This window comes from Triplophysa dalaica, chromosome 24, assembly GCF_015846415.1.
Source record: "Triplophysa dalaica isolate WHDGS20190420 chromosome 24, ASM1584641v1, whole genome shotgun sequence".
Taxonomy (NCBI): domain Eukaryota; kingdom Metazoa; phylum Chordata; class Actinopteri; order Cypriniformes; family Nemacheilidae; genus Triplophysa; species Triplophysa dalaica.
In genome coordinates, this window is record NC_079565.1 from 10,220,910 (window position 1) to 10,240,297 (window position 19,388).

Genomic DNA, 19,388 nt, shown 5'->3' on the forward strand with positions numbered 1-19,388 from the left:
TGTGTTTTGCCCACAGTGGATATATTCCACAGCGCAAAACGGACTGACACTGAAAGCCCCTCACCAAGTAAGAAGCTATTTGCTGTGAAAAGGCAATTTGGTCATTCTCAAGGAACCATTCCAAGAGCATTCAGAGAAGGGTCAAGCAGAACGACGCCAGTTCCTTAGGAAGGTCAAGCTGGTCCGTCGTCTAAGTATGAAGATTACACCACTGAGAGATAACCAGAGCAATGCCTCAGGTGTGTAAACACACACACACACTGTGCACACACTGGTTTCAACACAGAGCTATTTCCTCATTCCTCTGGCTGCTGGCCTGCTCAGATGTTTCAACAAAGCAGCTGTGGTTTTCAATGAAAGGAAGAAATAACAGAAAGAAAAAAGTTTAGGAGAGTTACTTCAAACACATTAATACTTCACGTCTGCCAATGTGTGCGTCAAAGCTATTCAAATCTGATAGTTCCTTTTTACAGAAAAACGAGGACAATATATGCAGTATAGGCTGATTAATTACAGAAGCCTTGGACAATTCATGCCTCTTCTAATACCGGAGATGTTTTATCTTAGAATAACAACACATGACGTGTTATTAGTGATGGTGCGGTAAGCATCGGTTTTACAAACAATTCTTTTCTGGTTAGGATCAACTATACAGCTCAAATTGTGCAGCTTGTTGGCAAGAAATGTACTATCACACAGGGCAGTGATGGCAGCCCTGACAACCGCACCACCGTGGTGGTAAAGTGCCATGACGGTGGTGCACGTCACTCTGACAAATATATGTGTAATAAATATGAGAGTTGCGATAACGATTGCTTATTGTAGCCTTTCAGTTGTGGATGGTTTAAGTAAAAGATTTTACATGAACAGAAATTATTGGCATACGTTTCCGTTTGCGTTCGAGCGTGGGCCTGCACGGCAAAAAAAAAAAGGATCTTTTTGTTAATGAACACATACGTAAAATCAAAACTGGCCATGACCCGCTTGCTTAGTGGCGGAGCGTGTGCAGGTTTTGCTGCGGTTGCGGAGAGACATCTATTCATTTGCGCTCCTGTGCACATCTTCTGAATGCGCATTTAGTGCATCTGTACACATTTTAATCTGGACAATGTCATCATGTAAATTTCCCATCAACGAGTTGGAAAAAAGTAACGTTTTTATGGCACTCTGAATAGGAGAGCTGGTGGTTGTCAGGAACACCCTGACAACCACCCAAAACACTCTAGGAACACCCTGACAACCACCCAAAATACTTGAGGAACACCCTGACAACCACCCAAATCACTCTAGGAACACCCTGACAACCACCCAAAACACTCCAGGAACGCCATGACAACCACCCAAATCACTCTAGGAACACCCTGACAACCACCCAAAACACTCCAGGAACGCCCTGACCACCACCGAAACACTCTAGGAACGCCCTGACATCCACCCAAAACCCTCTAGGAACGCCCTGACAACCACCCAAAACACTCTAGGAACGCCCTGACAATCACACAAAACACTTGAGGAACGCCCTGACAACCCCCCAAAACACTGTAGGAACGCCCTGACAACCACCCAAAACACTCTAGGGACTGCTCATGAACGCCCTGACAACCACCTAAAACTATCTAGCAACTGCACAGGAACGCCCTGACAACCAGCCCTAAACAATGGGATCCACACAGCAATGCCCTGACAACCACCCACAACACCCCAGTCTACTGGATACAAATCTAGCATATACATCTAACCAGAAGAAGTACTGCCCCCTACATGTTCACTTCCTTTATATTTTGGAAAATTTGATTATGCTTCCAGATGAGAGTCAAAGTTAACAATAAGAGGACTCTGAGCTCCCACTTCACCATTCAACAAACAGCACACATACACAGCGCAAAGAAATTTGGGTCTACAGACATTCGTCAGTCTTTGTGCTTCCGTGTTTGTGTGCCGTGCTTGTGCATTCCCCTAATACTGTACAGCTCTGTTACAAATGACTGTGCTGACTGCGGCGTATGTGGGTTTACTCCCAGATGCGAACGATGCTCGGATCAGGAGATGTGCGACGCTCTGGGCTATGTTGGCACAACCTTCCTGGGAATAATCCTTTAATGTGTCCCATGAATTTGCATGGAGTGTTTCGGGGGGTGTCGGGAGGGTATCGCTCACCTATAGCTCAGTGCGAGTCGTGCTGGGCCCCGAAGCCTTTAGGGCTCAATCAGGTATTATCTGTCTGTTTTAGGACACCGCCATCAATCTCTTCCTGTCCACTTCCTGTCCCACGTGGGATCAAATCACCAGCCTAGAGTACCAACAGAGGCATCGTGGCCCAGCTGCCAGCTTTTGTGCGCTGACGGTACTTATTAGTCAGTTCTTTGTTACAACTGGTGTTGGTTTCTTGACTGAGCCGCCTGTTAAGAAGAACCGGTAAGGTTTAGTATAGAATGTAGGCCAATATTAGTATCGAAATTTTGTATAAATGTCTTTTTTACATTGAATTGATGCATTCATTTAAACATTTTGTTGAACATAAACTGCACATGAATTGAGTATTTAATGTTTAACGTTCGTTAAACATAACAAGAATCTTATTTTATATATATATATGGTTCCAAACTGAGATATCTGCATTTTAATTATTTTTTTAAATCATGTTTTTTTGTTATGTTATCTTGTTTTTATTGCGTTTAATTGTGTCTTAGTTAGCTTTATTTTTATTAGGTATATGGCTTAAATCAAAACAAACCAACTGCAGTGCGATTGATATTAATTGGAATACACAATAAAAAAAACATGATTACATTTTTTTTTGTAATTCATATTATATTAGCAATACATATTTACTTCTATAACACATATCATGCTACCTGCATGTCACTGCAGAATGATAATCTTATACCAAGGTAAATTTGCGCTACCATTATATTTTTACCATCCCATTCAATCAGATTTAAAAGAAGTTTCGGCAGTTTGACATCACTAACATTGCCATTATCTCTCATTTACACCGTGATGAATTTTACATGTGTATCAATGGCTCACACCTCAGCGCGGATCAACGGTCGGCTCCCTTGTAATCATCTTACGCCGTCTTATTCCTCAATGCAACTGTCACAAACGATAAACCCAACAATTTTGCACAAATGTCAAAATGAGTACGCTCTGCGTTACGGAGATATCACAGGGGTACCGGAAACTGTGCCAAATAAGTGTGCCACATAAAACGGGATAATCCGTGCCAAGCATGACTAGCGTCTGGTCAGGCAGAATATCATTTACATGCTGCATTCATGACTCATTAGCTTTATTGAAGTCGGAGTACATGTGTTCCAGTCTGCGCGGATGACAAGTAATTCAGTCACTTTGACAGACTGAAGTAATTCATCTCTTGTGGAAACAACTGCGCTGAGTATTTTTGCTCGCTGAGGATTTCATTTTATTTGTTTTTGCCTCTCGCGCTGTTGAGTGATAAAGCGCACGCTGCCGAGCGTTAGACCTACGGCCCCTACGAAAGCCAGAACGGCCGGGAACTCACGCCTGCTCGATAATCTGACCCGTGAGTGATTGCTGAGGGTTTGAGAGGTATTTTGTCCAATTAGAACCGGCTGCAAATTTCAAGCCCGCCCTGACAAAGATGAAGTGGCACTTTGAGAAGACACAGTGGCTTTCAGCCAGGTAAGAGAGAAGCTCAACCCAGACATTCTAGTCCAGCAATTAACAAACCTCGGACCCCCCCATGCTCCCCGAGACCCCGCATGCAAATTGAAATATAATGAGAATTCTCCATCAATTAAAACCGCAGATGTCATCACACGGCGCGGTTTCGGAAAAACTGGACAAACTGCCACACACGAGTGTCAGCGGCATTGCGAAGGGTCGAGATCGCCATCAAAGGGGAAAGAAGTCTTAAATGTACTCCTGCTGATACAAATGACAGATGTGTCCAATAAATAGTCTGGCACGATTCACGTCGCACGTTTTCTTAAAGTGGGTCTGCAGGGCAGAGCAGAGGTGTAATTTCAACCACGCGGATGTGAAAAGTCAAACGTTCGTTCAGCATTCAAGCTTTTCCCCTCAGTGGCAGGCCATTAAACTGCCTTATAACCTGGTCAAAATAACCTCATGCTGAAATCATTTGCCAACCTAAATTGAGCCATCTGTAGATGAACAAAATAAAATAAATCATTTAAGAATAACTATTTTGTCATTATTTACTTACCCTCATGTCCTGAGACCCGAATGTTTCATTGAACACAATAAGAGCAGGTCTGGAATCATGACATTTGACTAAAGCAAGGTCTGAAAAAGATTTCTTTCACAAAAAAACAACATGCCGACAAAAATAAATACTGTCCATTTTTATTTCTGGGTGAACTATTAAAGGAAACAGAGGATATTGAAATGGCTTGTAGCAAAGATCCAAAGATGAAACGGTCAAGGAAAAGCCAATGATCAGATAGACAAATATTAAGATTCATATCAAGCGTGGTCAAATTTCTGTTCCGACCAATGTAACGTAACCTTTACCCACCCACCCAACTCCAACCCAACAGATGTATTGCAAGACTTCTCAAATCCTGCGGCACCATTGTGCTCCATCTAACTTTTCTCCGTTAAAATGCGATCAATTACAATACGTCTCCCAGCCACGTGGCAAAAACGTCCATCTTTTAATATGAAATTAATGCAGCAATTATAATGGGCTCTTGGGAAGGAACAATTTCGCATTTCAAAATCTTTGAACATTAACTGATGGCTTCCATCTTCCTATTTCTGCGTGTCTATTTCTGTCTGTCACGTAAAAATAGGGTTTTAATAACCTGACATAGGGTTAATTATTGCATCCCGACACTACATTAGGAAAATAAAGTGGTAAAACACTGATCGATAAGGCTGATAAACTTCAACCCGAAGACGGAGGGACGGGATTGGTTCAGCGAATACGACAGCGGAGAGCCCGGTTCTCAATCACTGCCGGAGTCCGGTAGAACGACGTTCTGACTGAGGATTAGCATCTCCATCACTGTTCCATCAATTCCTTCCCTTGGTCATCTATCCACAAGCTGAGATTAACTATTCATTACATAAAAGAGAAATCTCATTTTCTGTTTATGACATCATGTGAAAGAGACTTGGTCACAAGTTAACAATTCGAAGTTTCACAAAGTCCTGCGACTTTCCGAAAGTCCATCTGATCGTGTTGTTCACAGCAACAGCTTTTTATTAAACATATTTATTTGTAATATCACAAATTTAAGGATTTGAATATATGAAAATGCTTAATTCTTTCAAAATAAACAGTTTTGGTCCTAAAATAAAAAATATACAATATAAAACAATTTTGCATTGTTAGTTTGATTTTTCTTTTGTTAATTGGATATTTTTTTCTAATTTCTGAATGTTTACTTGAATTATTAATGTCTATAACATAGATAAAAGTTTCTTAATTTTTTTTACCGTTCTCATGATTTATTGGAGTATATCAAATATTGTTCACTTATTTATATCAGTTACTAATGTGTCAGCATTGTGACAACCAAATTTCTAGTAACATTAAAGGTATAGTTCACTCAAAAATAACATTTCTGACATCATTCATATCGTTCAAGACCTGTATATGACTTTCTTTTGCTAAAAACAATTGAAGATATTTTGAGAAATGTCTCATTGGTTTTGTGTCTATACAATAGAAGTCAATGGTGGCCAATGTTGTTTGCTTACCAACGTTTTTCGAAATATCTGTACTTTTTGTTCCGCAGAAGAAAAAAAGTCATACAGGTTTGAAATTACTCGAGGACGAATAAATGATGACAGAATTTTCCTTTTGGGGGGTGAAACATCCCTTTCAGCGGTTAAACGGCTCAAAGTGCACGTGCCTTAAACCTAATTTTCCACATAACCGAAAGGATGATGGTAGAAATGCACACAAAAACCTCCGCCTGAGACTCAAGTTGAAGGTCAGAAAGACAAAACAAGTCCTCGGCGAAACCTTGTCCCCTCCCAACCACTGTAAGACATTTAAATAAGAATGCACTAATGAATTCATATCCAAAGTGACTCAACATGATTAATAGTTATGGGCATTGTTTAACCACTCTGGTCCACTGGCTCACTGTAATTGGTGAATAAAAAAATATAGAAAGTGGACCTGCGATATTAATAATTAGCTGGCTGAATCGTCACATGAAGAACAAAGTCTGCCCAAGCCCACACGATTTTAATCAAAGACTGGAAATGGGAGTTGATTATAATCTGCATTGAGAGTCACGGGGGTGTTTGAAGAAAACGGCACGCCCGGATGTGAGGATAAATTGATTAAGCACTCGGAGTACCTGAAGGGACAGGGTTCTGTCTTATTTTCCCTTTATTTACTGGATTAGGCAGCGCTTCTTTATCATATATGAATAATCAAGTACATTGAGTGACGCTTATTCAAAACACGCCTTATCTTTCCGATCAGCCTCGATTTTATTTGTTGGGGGACCCGGAATTGTTTTAACAGGAGACGGATGAGCAGCCGGTTAACTCGGTCATTCGAACGTGGGTTAAGACGAGTCAAAATCAATTATACGCAGAAATGGCTGAATAAATGAAAATTACATGCATGAAACACATCCGGGGCTGTTTGCAGTAAAAATGAAATTTGATGCAAGTGCGAAGGATGGATGCTCGTTTAACCCACGAGACATAGACATATAACGGACGACGATTTAACTCATTTGCCACCAGTCTCTTTAAAAAAAAGTTGCCAGCCTACACCAGCGTTTTTTCACATTTTCACCCAACTTTAATGGGTCACAGTAAATTTTTCTAAAGAATATATGGACACACAATATGTCAAATGAAAGAACAGAGTCTCAGCTTTTAAACAAAAGAAACCGTATTCTTCTATCTCCATTCGTTCGATTTTATCACTCCATAGATGTGGGTAGGTTTCTTAAAAAATGCATCATTTTGATTAAACAGCTGAGATAATTAACGTTTTTTGTCAAAGATCCCTCCCAGATTACACTCAGAAAAATCATTAAAAACTGCTAAAACGTATACGTTCTAGGTTCTGGGATTCTGAACTTTTTCCCAGTGGTGTGTAATAGTGGCATCTGCTGTAAAACAGTACAAACACTGATTGCCGTAAAAACTCGTCTTTGGCGGGGAAGCGTTTTTTTTTAATGACGAGATAACTCGTCAATGGCACTGAAAGAGTTAAGATAAAACACATACATGTGAATTACAAGACAGACTTTGTGACTTAAATGACTTGGACTTCAAGTACAAACAGACAGAAACATGCATAAACTCGAGGGAGTGAGGAAATGTAAAGTCAAGTTCAGGAAACAGCCTACTTTTTCACGTCTCTCCTGTGTCTCCCAACTTGCATTTATGAGCATGGTAAACACATCTTGTGGGGGAAAATTTGAGAAGAAAAGCAGACAACATTACACAACGTCCATTAAAAAAAAGGACTATGAACAAGTGGAAACAGAGACAATTACTTTTGGGATAATGTAGAATTCTGCTCACAGTCTAAGGTGGGGAACATTATGAGTTCAGCTAAAACCAGCTTGAATCGTAGATTTGGCAACTGCTAAAAAACGACTAAAATATAGACTTTCAATACAATTTTCTTTTCAGCTTCCCATTTTATGCATTCGGTTTTACACACCAAATTCTGAGCTTTTTAACATTGCTGATGAAGTTTGAAACAGCAGAGCTGAATGTATTTTGAGAATTACTAGGTGGTAATCTTCACACTCTTCCTGACAAGTAACGTATGTTGAACTATAGAAGAATGCATCAGTTTTCACAAAGCAGAACACACTCTGATGACAAGGTGAGATTGAGATTTTCTTCTAGCATCTGTACATTTATGTTAATGTGCATCTAAACTTACTCCTAAAACGGGCTCATGACTTGTTAGGGCCTATGAAAACCCTGTTGGGAGAACCATCAACCTTCACGTCTCCTGCCCCTTAAATGTCCAGGGCCTGCTCCTCATAGGCCCACCACAGGCCTAGCTAGGTCACAGCACCCCCAAAAGTAAATTTAGTCATCTTTTAAGTCTTCCCATAATGCATCTGGAGGACATTAATTCATTACTATTTAAACCTGTCTCAGATACTGACTTCTGTAAATGGGACGTAGATCTGAGATTTCCCCCGACCGCTGGAAACGTCGCATCAAAATCTGGTGCTCGCTGACAGCTGAGGGCATATTTGCGAGCCCCAGTTTGGCCACTGGTGACTTGAGCTCCAAAATAAACTCTCCCACTGGAGCGAAACTTTCGAATGTAGTTCAAAGAGGCTAAACTTCATCTAATGTGGACGCCACAACATTAATTATCCATGAATGATCAATATGGAGATGTGGGACATGGTCCTTGGTTCCAGCAAACTTTTACCCAAGGTAGCTTAAATCGTGAAGTAAACTTACAGACACACCAAAATAAATGCAGATGGTGCGAAACTTTTTAAGACCTAGTTTTCTGAAAAGCATTACAACTTCGAAAGCGCAGAAATGTTGTGTAGAATGTGCGCAACAAATGTCTACGCCACAAAGTTGACAGACTGAGACTGCAAATCACTAAAAAAGTAAAATGTTCATGAAAACCAATTTACCGTAAAAAAGAATACATTGAATTGAATACATTGACCTTTTCAAAAAAGGACCACATGGACGACTCAGACTACAAGTAAAAGCTAGTCATGATATCAACAGATTTACGATATCTTCACTGCAAATGTGACTTTGTAATGTGGGACTAGACACCAGTGGACTTTGAGTTAAGTTGCTCAAATGCATATCAGTGGTTCTATGAGATATTGATTGTTCCCACAATACGCGCGTCGTTCTGCACGGTTTATCTTATATAATCCACATCACTGATCAGTCCTTCAAACCAGTGCAGTTTGACTTCTATTTGGAGGAGAGAGTAAACTGCTCAATTATAACAGATCACACACTAAATACATTAATGATTTAGCCTAACCCTGTGAGCAAACACATTGTGCAGACACCCATCTTAAAAGGCACCAGGGTGTGAGACATCACACCTCTTATGATCAACAACACGAAGGGGGGAAGCCATCATTATGTCAGAGGAAGTCCGCCAAACAGTGATCCTCATCTTGGGTCTTCTCTCCAGGATGCTGGCCTGGATACTGGTTGCCATCAATTTGGCCTTTCTCAACTAGCTGAGATCAGCAGTACAATTTTGGGGGAATCATATCATTTTAAAATACTGTATGTGTTGGTCTAAATTCGCCCCAAAAGTTAAAGAAATAAGAATTTTGCATTAGGATGTTTTAAAGACAGATAAGGTCCATACAATTCTAATTGGTGTGATGTTCACTGTAAAACTGTATTACATCGTGTCTACACTTGAAGTGACATACGGCTTGTTCTTAATGTTTGTCGTGTCGCGTTGAGCAGCATTCAGTGTGGACAGAATTGAAAATTATAATGGGATCTATTGTCGTTTGTCGTGTCACGCCACGTCCGTTGTGGACACATTTTTTAAATGCAGAAAAAAGTCAAATTACAGAAATTTATTGGAGAATTACCAGCTCCAGTTTACAGGTAGAGATGATGGAAATATGATTAATAACAAGTAATTTTACTTTACAAAAACTTTTATTTAAAAATGTGCTGGCGCCTTTGCTGCCGGAATATTCGTTTTTTATGGGTATTTTTTACAGTGTAAGTAGAATTTAGAAATAAGTGCTAAATTGTCCTGAAAACATAAAATACAAACAAAATAGAAGTGTTATTAAATTATATATTTAAATAATTTCCCATTTAAGTGATATTAATACATTAATACATTACAGAAGAACTTTTGTACTGCCACTGTGCTGAATTGTTCAATATAAATTATATTACTCATTTTAGTCAATTTTGTAGTTTAATACAGTACGAATGTTGTTGGATTACATTTACAAAGAATCTACTGCTTCTCACACTATCGATTTCTTTGTTTCCATAAGATACCTTTTCCTTCCCTAGATAAACAAATCAAGATTTGAGGAGACGACTGTTTCTAGATAAGCACAATAGACGACTTCCTATACAAGCATGTTGAAAGGCCGGGGAAATCCTAAGGCCCAATTCACATTTCGCACATATCCGATATTTTAAATGTAGACGTGCGGCAAGAGCCGCATCGAGATGGAAATAGTTCAACTTTTGGGAGTGCCGAATGTCATGTGAAGAGAGAAAGAGTCGCGGCTCGGTTTAAGACGCGGAATGTGAATCGGGCCTAAAGCGGGCATTCGAGAATGTCACAGACTCACAGCGTTGGCTGTTTTTTGTACAGAAACCTTGTTTAGAGCCCATCTGTCTTCTGACATCAGCGGGTAAACATACGCCACCACCCCAGCCCACTACCTTCGAGAGAATCAGCACTGGCTGCAGTGCTACAAGTCTGGTCCCTGTATCACGCTAGGTTTTTCATCAGTGCTATGCTGGCCGGCCAACAAAAACAACAGCCACGGCCAGACCTCCATTAAGAGGTGTCTGGTCCATTTAAGCAGCATGGAGCGGCATATCTTTGCCCAGCCAGAGGTAAGTGATCCTGTTAAAATCCATGTAACGCTGAATGAGTTAAATGGTACTTTCAGCTTAAGCAAAATGGGTAGTCCGACATTAAAAACCGATATCAATGCACAATATCTGTTGCACTAATTGCAGAATAAAAAGGCTCAGCTTGGCTAATTCAGATGCTAAAATATCCCCCCGCTGGAGGGAATCAATCAGCACGCCGCCAGGTGACAGATTTTACGAACTTGCCCTGACACAGAGGCTGGGAGGAAGCTAAATATTGTTGTCTACCATGCCAACTAATAAGTAATTATAGGCTAGTCCTTCACAGATGGCAGACCCCACAGTCATTCCGCTGTCTTCCAATAACACAGAAATTAAGTTAAGACGCTGCTCTGCACATGTGCATCCGCGATGCGAGCAGCCCGAACCTACACGAGCGAATACACTGCCTGAAAGTTAACAGGAAGGAGCCCATTAAACCGAGCTCATGACACTGCAAATCTACTCAAGCTTGATGGATGTAAAGCCCTTGTTATGTGATTTGAGCACACACACGTGTTATTGCGGAGGTGTGCAACAGACACTGCTAGGATGGGGTTGGAAAGCAGGCTTTGCTTTGTTACTTCAACCTGAACCATCAAATACTTGTCTTCCGGATCTAATAGGACCTTTAAAAAGAAGTTGGAAACACCCCTTTAATTTGTTTTCAAGAAAGGAAGGGACGGCATGAGAATTAGTAAATTAGCTTTAAATAAAATATAATTCAAAAGAATATGCAAGAATGTTGTATCATTTTCTTTCTTAGATTATTCTTTTATAGTGGCCATCTTTGTAAAGTTTCAAGAAAAAGATCAACACACATTTTGAACAACATAAGGATGACTATTCTATTAACCTGTTAAAAACATTAATGAAAAAGCTGCACTAACATAATCATAAACTCTGATAGTTTCAAGACAAATCATTTTTACTCTCTTAATACATATCACTAGTCTTGTTGTGCATGGTTTATCAGCTCATATCACTCCAAAGAAAAAATCACTTTCATGTTGATGTCAAGACACAGCGTTTGAAGCGAATGCCTTCATTACATCCAGAGCTCTTAAGCTACAACACACAAGCCTGAACCTTCATCTCTAAAAAAACAGGCCATTAATATTGTTTTCAAACATTCTGCTTGAGCACTGGAAGATGCCACATGTCGGTAACACTACACATTCCAAGTGATTTAAGCAATCGCGTGGCTACTTGTCTGACCCTCTGTTATCCTACAAAAGCCCTCCCTGAAATAAGATGTCAAGTGTCAGCACCCGAGGTTAAAATATCAAGTGCCAGTTCTCAGCTTTGCCTTTCAACCTCCCGGAAGGTCAAATCTGATGTCTGACCTACTCTGAGCTCCGTTGTGAATGTGTTCAAGTACAGGCAAAAATAAATGCAAGCGAAAAAGCGGCAGGAAAGCAAGCGAGAGAGAAAGAAAGAAAGAAAGGTCAGACTCGGTATGGTCAAAAAAACAGAGTGGTTATTGTGTATAAAAAGTGAAAATGGAAAATTTGCTCCTTACTAAATGTCTTCACGTCCAGATGTTGGTTTTTGTGGACAAACTTAAATACAGTGTTTGAATGATGCACTGTAATTTAGAGAATGCTTCAGATGTTTGACACTGAAAACATGAAGCCTTTACTCGCTTGACTTGTTTTAAATACGACTAGACATTTATTAAATTCCTTACATTTCATGAAAACCATACGATTTAAAACGAATGTACTGTATTACCAACCCATCAATTAAATGCCATCCATGAGAATTATATAACATCTACAATAATTTACCAAAACAGATACACGTCTAGGCAATGGGTGTGGACAAACTCTTGTCTGGGATTTGTTTCATAGGTTTGAACACGCAAGCAAAATTAGTAAGCAAATGGGTGACATTTACCAGGCAAATTACCATATTTTTTTAACTTTAAAAAATGTGGATCTGCGCTTCTACCTACTCCCACAAACACACAAACATCATCGAAAAAACAATGATAAGTTAATGAAACTAACACGTAATATGTTCGAAAAGTTGTGTTTAATGTTGAGATTGATGTTGTTCAGGCAAATGTGTTCAGGCAAGTGTCCATTTTTAGACATATGCCCGATAAGTCTAGTAAGTCGTACTTTTACTAACAATGCATAACAATAGGGCAATAGTGTTTTATTAATGCATTGAATGTTGCCACAGGTTTGTACAACATTACATACATACAGTGACCCAGTGGGAAACTTAAACGTATTACAGTTTGAAATATACCTAAATGACATATCTTTGTGTATATTTTTACTGTGAGCCTTATTACTGCTAAAATAAGAGGCACCAGCAGTACTCAGAGCTTTTTTCACTTCTTGTTATATATTTTTGAATTTTTATGTCAATATTCTTTGTATTTAGTAGATCTGCATTGTCACGGTTTTGAGTGTGTGTTTGTGTTCCCAAATGTTCCTAAATAAAAGACAAATTGTTCCTATGTAAAATAAAAATGTTCCTAAATAAAAAAATAAAAATCCTAAATAAATATTCTATGAAGTTTACATATGTTTTATGCATATATTTTATATACAGTATCATATGTGTCTTATATTTTTAAATATAAAAACAAAAAAAATACTATAGACCAGCGAGGAACAATATATTGTAACTTCATTGACCTTGATGTTCAACATATTTTTGTTTTCTTTTAAATCTAAAAAAGTTCAAAAGTCTTAAGTAATAGTAAGAAATAACCTCCAATAACACTCCAGGGTTAATATTTTGAATTTCTAAGTATTTCAATGAGTGCCCTATAAAGGGTTAAGGTCAAATGACACTTCCATTACATAAATGTTTGGAGCAAAATGCTTACAAATATAAAATGAACTTATATAAGAATTCCGTGGATGTACCCCTGTTCGGTCCGAACTCTCGAACTTGAATGATCCAATACCTCTCTCAAATAAAATGTGCCCGAGACATATTTCAATTAAGAAACAGAGTACTAATAATGTTTAACATAAATTTAACCCGTCATCCTAAATCTTCAAAAGCCTCCTTTTTATTCCCTTTTCACTTGAGATCAAAGTAATGTGGTGTGCTTCATTTCAGAGAGAAAAGAGCTTCATTCATCCCTGCACTGAGATTGCCTCCGACACCCACGATCACAGCCAATGTAGCGAAAGTGCAAAATAAACTTACTGCAAATACCACAAGCAAAACCACAAACTGCTGGTGGTAAACTAATTATAAACCAGTTTTGCGTGTGGTGTCCTACTGTGCGTAATTATGGAGATCTGACTAGACCACACTTTAAAAAGGGGTTTAGCAGGCAAAATATGATTAACTGTCACAGCTGGTGAAACGTGCACTTGAGCGTGATACTGATATTTACCTTACCCAAAAAAATAGATGTGAAATCAGCAAGCATACACCTAAAACAACGTATAACTCTAAAAAACGATCTAGATAAATATTATTGTGCAAGTCATTGTTTTTTATTAGAAAAATGATTTAATCCCTGTGGCAAAATAACAATATCAGCCTTTTTTTATCTTTATTGCACTCTGAGAGACCGGCACGCCACAGTCGCTATTGACTTTGCTAGTGTTGCAAAACCTGTGAATGTCAAACACAGTCCCACTAAAAACTTTGTTTCTGATCGGCCACTCACACAAGCGTTACATAACACGACTAAGGCGTGCATTCTTTCCTTTTTTTTCTTCTGTATTCACATCGGTCCATGGCTGTAAAGGGTGGGGGTGAATATAGGTCAGCAGGTTAGGAGTGTCTCAATGTCAGTCTCCTTCCTTAATAAGAAAAAAACGACCTGCTTGCTTTGAAACTCCCATCCGTCCAGTCCATCCCTATACCTGACTGCTGTTACATAACTGAAGTGCCTGGAAAGTACCAAGCTACAAAAGTGACACAAACCGCCTTTAACTGTGGCATCTGGCGTCAAATGTGACGCGTAAGAATGAAAAAGGCTGAACGGCTCTCTAATGATTTTCCCTCCTCTTGCGCGCTCGTCTCTGTTTATGGCAAAACTTGTTACATAACCAGCTTACATTCCGCGTTCACCATATCAGACTCTAAATATATCCCTCGGCACGACACACAGTAACAAGCTGAACAAAGATTTCAAATGTTGCTTTATACCGCGGCGTATCACTCGATAAACACTTTTATCGTCTGTATATTTGCTGATATGTTTTCCGCTGAACTTGGAGGAGCCGAGTTGAATGGAGACAGCGGAGGGGGAGTGGCTAAAAAGACTACTGTCTCTACTGTAAAACACCGACAACTCCAAAGCAGACACATTTCACATTAAAGTTCAAACTTTACGCGTTTAATTCGCCCTATGAAATGTTTTCTGTACGAGCAAAAATCCCTCATAGCGGCTCTCAATTCGTGCTAGTACAGGCATGCTGACTTCCAATGAATGACATATAAACAAGATGAGTTTAAAATATCTTAAATCAAGCATTTATTTAATAAAAAGCACAAATTTTTGGGGAACATTGCCAGTCTGTGTTAAACAGTTGACTTAAGTTGGACTGAAGAAATGAGCGAACCATCAGTGAAATCACTGCGCTTTTCATTTATTCTGTAATATTGCAAACTATAATGCGCAGCAGAAGTCAACCTGCACGTTGCAATTATCCGAATATTCCATAAAAGCGTTTCTTCTTATGTTTGTGTCTTCGGTGTCAGTGCTGTCACACATCCACCAGCAACAATGGATGGATCTATAACCGCGTACGAGCGACAACAGTAACTCTAAAGCATTTTAAATGAGATGTATCTCACGAATGCTTTTCTTCTCGTTTGCAGCGCGATTTCCGATAAACACGCGCAACGCAAATCCTGTTTTACGCACGGCGCGCCATCCAAGTTCATTTCGAAGCGAATTCACTTTGAAGTTTTGCGCATCAATATTACGGAGAATCCGTGTCGTATCGATTCAAATGAATCACAGTCTCTTACCTCTGTTGGTACTAGAGCAGCTCTGCCTGCGCACCGGGGCTTGGTGCCCAGCTTTGCGGAGGGTCTCCAGGTTTACCGGGGTTTCCCTGACCGGGGTAACCGGCTCCGAGACGCCGTTGCCCGGGTCGCTCGCTGGATCTGGAGGGGACTCCATGTTGTATTTTAAGATCTTTCTTGAGCTGTTGCTGGTGTATCGCGATGCGCCGGGATGAGATTTACAGCTGAGAGATTTGATGAAGCTGTGTATTTTGTAGCAGAACTAAGAAATGTTGAAAAGACGAGAGTAGACAGAGGTGGGTGTGTACGTTTGATTGTCCACTGGCAGCGCTAGTGAGAGCTCCAGTCAAACAGCTGAACAGGGAGAGACTGTCAATAGCCGATGAATGGATGTGTGTGCAGTGCACTGGGTACTGGAGACCCAGCGCATTTACACCGACACTTTCATGTCTTTGCCCGGGTTTCAATGACACAGGCGCACTTTTTCTCCATTATAACATGAGATGTGAAATCTATGAAGGTAAAACGTGTATTGGTGTAACTACTGATTTACTTCATTTAGTTCTAACGGGATATATATTTTGTAAACCTTGCAAATTTTAAGTTTAAAGCCCGTAAGCTTAGAAAATAATGAGTTTTCAAATATACACCATCGTGAATCAAAATTGCTATTTTGATATGTGTCAATTCTATATTTTTAGCAGCATTTCAGGTTAAAGTAATACAGTATCATTCTTTTACTTTTTAACATCTTTCCAGTATTTTATCATCATCTGAACATTAACGCATAATATCGAATTTTTAAATACACTGACCTGTAGCACTTATTTATTGTTTTAGAGATTATTTTCTCTTAAATGTATCTTAATCGTATTATAATATATATTGCATTTTGTATCTTAAACGTCTGGCCTAGATTATTGACGAGACAACAACCTTGAAGTATATTGGTAAACAAATTGTTGCGCGTGGCCTGATTTCATCCTTTTTTAGTAAACATTTGAGCAGTTGTTTCAAGAAAAAGCATTTGTTTTAATTGTATAACATGTATTCTTTGATAATTATTTTGCGTAATAAGTGTGATAACGCGCCCCATTTCTCCCTGTAGATTAAGTTGGTCTGAACACTGATCGAAGCCTCGACACCCTGAGCACCGGGTAACGCAAACTTTTAAATAAACGTGTTAGGAGCTTGTTTTGGTATTACATAATGCCCAAAATGACGTATCATTATCAATTAAAACGTAGTTGTGTGTGTCATTACAGATGCAGGTTTCACCAAGGCGTTATAAACAGAATGCCTACAGCATGTGATCTGAGCAGCTGAAAGCCACGCCCTTCACAGAGCAGCACGTGGACTTTGGCATGGCGCTTGTAACTTTGATATCAAAAGCGCAAAGCGGGTCAAGTTCACTTTCTGGCACGAGTTAAGGGAAACGTTTCAGTTGTGCTGAGGGGTCAAAAAGACTGGCAACAACATATTGCACAGATATAAATCATCGTATTTATCGTCTTTAGAACTATGTAATATTTACTCACCCTTAAAATGTATTGAAGAGTGTTCCGCTACCCTTTTCCATCTATGGTACGCAATACTTGTTGAATGTCAAGCTTCACAACAAGTTTCCATAAATGTAATATAGTAACTCACTCTAGTTCTTCCCGAGTTATATTGTTTATGGCCAAAAAAATCGAGACTAGACGTACTGTTTGCCGCTGTTCCTCCACGCTCAACTCTAATCAGCGCATGCGTGTTTTTAATTTGGCGCGAAAAAACATGCGCAGCTGTGACGGCATAGATGTTGTTAATTTATTATCCCTTGTATTATAAGGGTGAATTTAGACAGTAGCTAGAAAAAAATACAAAATGGTTTGCCAGTGTTTTCAAATAGGGCCTTATTATTTTGATAGTTGACGAATCATGTTCACTGCAGATTGTGTGATTGACGTTGTGGTGAATTTGCGAAAGGCGTCTTGCGCCTCAAAAATAATAGTCAACTTTAAGGTGAACTGGGTTACACTTTCAGATTCATATTATATTTACTGGCACATAATGATATGCAGAAAGAGCTACATTGAGAAAAAATAATATTTAGCTGTTTCTGACATGCATCTCGTAAGGTTTGGAGGTTGAATGTTTAGCACAGATAATGGCTTCCAGCCAAATAAAAACAACTTTTAACTACAATTTTACACTTGGAGCAATAGTAAGGCCTTTCTCCAACTTGGCCATTTTAAAAAAATGTTCATTTTAACAATGAGGAATAGACTTTGACAAGCAGAGTAACATTTCTTTGAAAGGAAGAAAAACTCATGATGCGCTTTCCTCTACATAAAGATAACAACTGTTCTTTTATTTAGACAATGGAGACATGCAACATAAGCAACACAAGAAAAGAAATCATACTTGGGGAATATTGTCAGAGATAAAGTCATCATTGTAAAGGAGAACCGTTAAACAATGTATAAGTGCATGTATACACATTCCTGGAAGGACGTCACGTTTCAAATCGAAAGATACTTTTAAACAAATAATTGTTATTTGTTTGATGGAGATTTTTAGTCAGTTTATCAGTTTCGATCAAGTTCATCCAGATGTCCTATCAGATTGTTCATTACATCTAAAGAAAGTGCCTTAATTCTCTTTGTATTTACATCTATCAATTGTTTCATGATCTGAAAATAAACAAACGTTTTTGTGGAATGTTTAGTTTGTATTTGCAGTACATTGAAAAATAATCGAATTGATATGAAATTGTTTTATATAATGCGATAAATTCATACACTACAGTATTTATAATGAACTGATTGTGGCTTAAAGTGCCATAACGAAACACTGTTGTGCCCTGAAAGTTTTGAAAATGTTTTCAGTACTTCAGCATAAAATGAAGCATTTTGTAGTTGCATTTATTGACTCTTTCATTACCTTCATTGATCCAACCCTGACAAGTGATGACAAAGTCTGTTATGTATTGTATTTTGTCAGCTGGTGTTGCTTATCTGTAATGCCGAGTCATTTATTATTTTAACATAAAGTCAGTTCTACTCTCAGGAAATCGTTCTGAATGTGTTCAGATGAAGGAATGTGGTTTGTATCTGTCACATGAATTGTGTCGTTTTTTCCTATTATTATTCCTTACTACAGTATTGATAACATTCAATGCTCACTTACTTTTCTGTGAGATCATCCCTTCATGCAGTCTCCTAGCCTGTAGGTCTCTAGATTTAAAAGCATTTTTGATGTCTGAGAGTTTCTCGGTATGATTGGCTACATGTTTTCTCGTGTCAGGCAAATAATGCCTCTCATTCCTTCTCATTTTGAAAATGTTACTACAGCACGGACAGAAGATAAATCTGTGCTGTATATTTTGTGTGTAATTGTTAGTTGGAGATTGAAAATATCTCTGGAATCACTGTAAACTAATTGTTAAATCGCCCCCATCAGTGGCCAAAACATTATACCATTACTGGTTTTACCGAACTTGAGGTTTTATTGTCTTTTCAGGATGCCATTTTGTGTAATACATTTTGATTAAGAAATGTGTTGTGTGTTTCAACCTGATCTCACAGGAATTCGTAATTCTTATCCAAACTGGATAATTCACATAAATTGGTGTGTTATGAATTGTACAAGAACGTGCGTTTACTAGAAACAAGCTATTCTGAAGCCCCTCCCCTAACCCCACCCAGTCACTCGTAGTAAAATGCCAAAAGAAAATTAACCAATATTAGCTTCCTCGCTAAATAGTTTTTGCCGTTGTTTTTACCGACAACTTTCTCGGTTGCCATCACTATCCTTTTTCAAAATGTCATAACACCTCTCGTAAAATATACTTACAATAAATAAAGAAGCCAGCCACTGTC

The 19,388-nt window shown here is 38.9% G+C and overlaps 1 protein-coding gene across 1 annotated transcript in view; it reads right to left on the minus strand.

The window, feature by feature from the left end:
* The window catches only part of roraa (RAR-related orphan receptor A, paralog a), a 267,139-nt gene extending 251,300 nt beyond the window's left edge, over positions 1 to 15,839 (minus strand). The window contains exon 1 of the mRNA XM_056739458.1: positions 15,529 to 15,839. Within this exon, the coding sequence (XP_056595436.1) occupies positions 15,529 to 15,682 (154 nt within the window). The 5' untranslated portion in view covers positions 15,683 to 15,839. The remainder of the gene's footprint in view (positions 1 to 15,528) is intronic.
* Between the last annotated feature and the right edge of the window lie 3,549 nt (positions 15,840 to 19,388).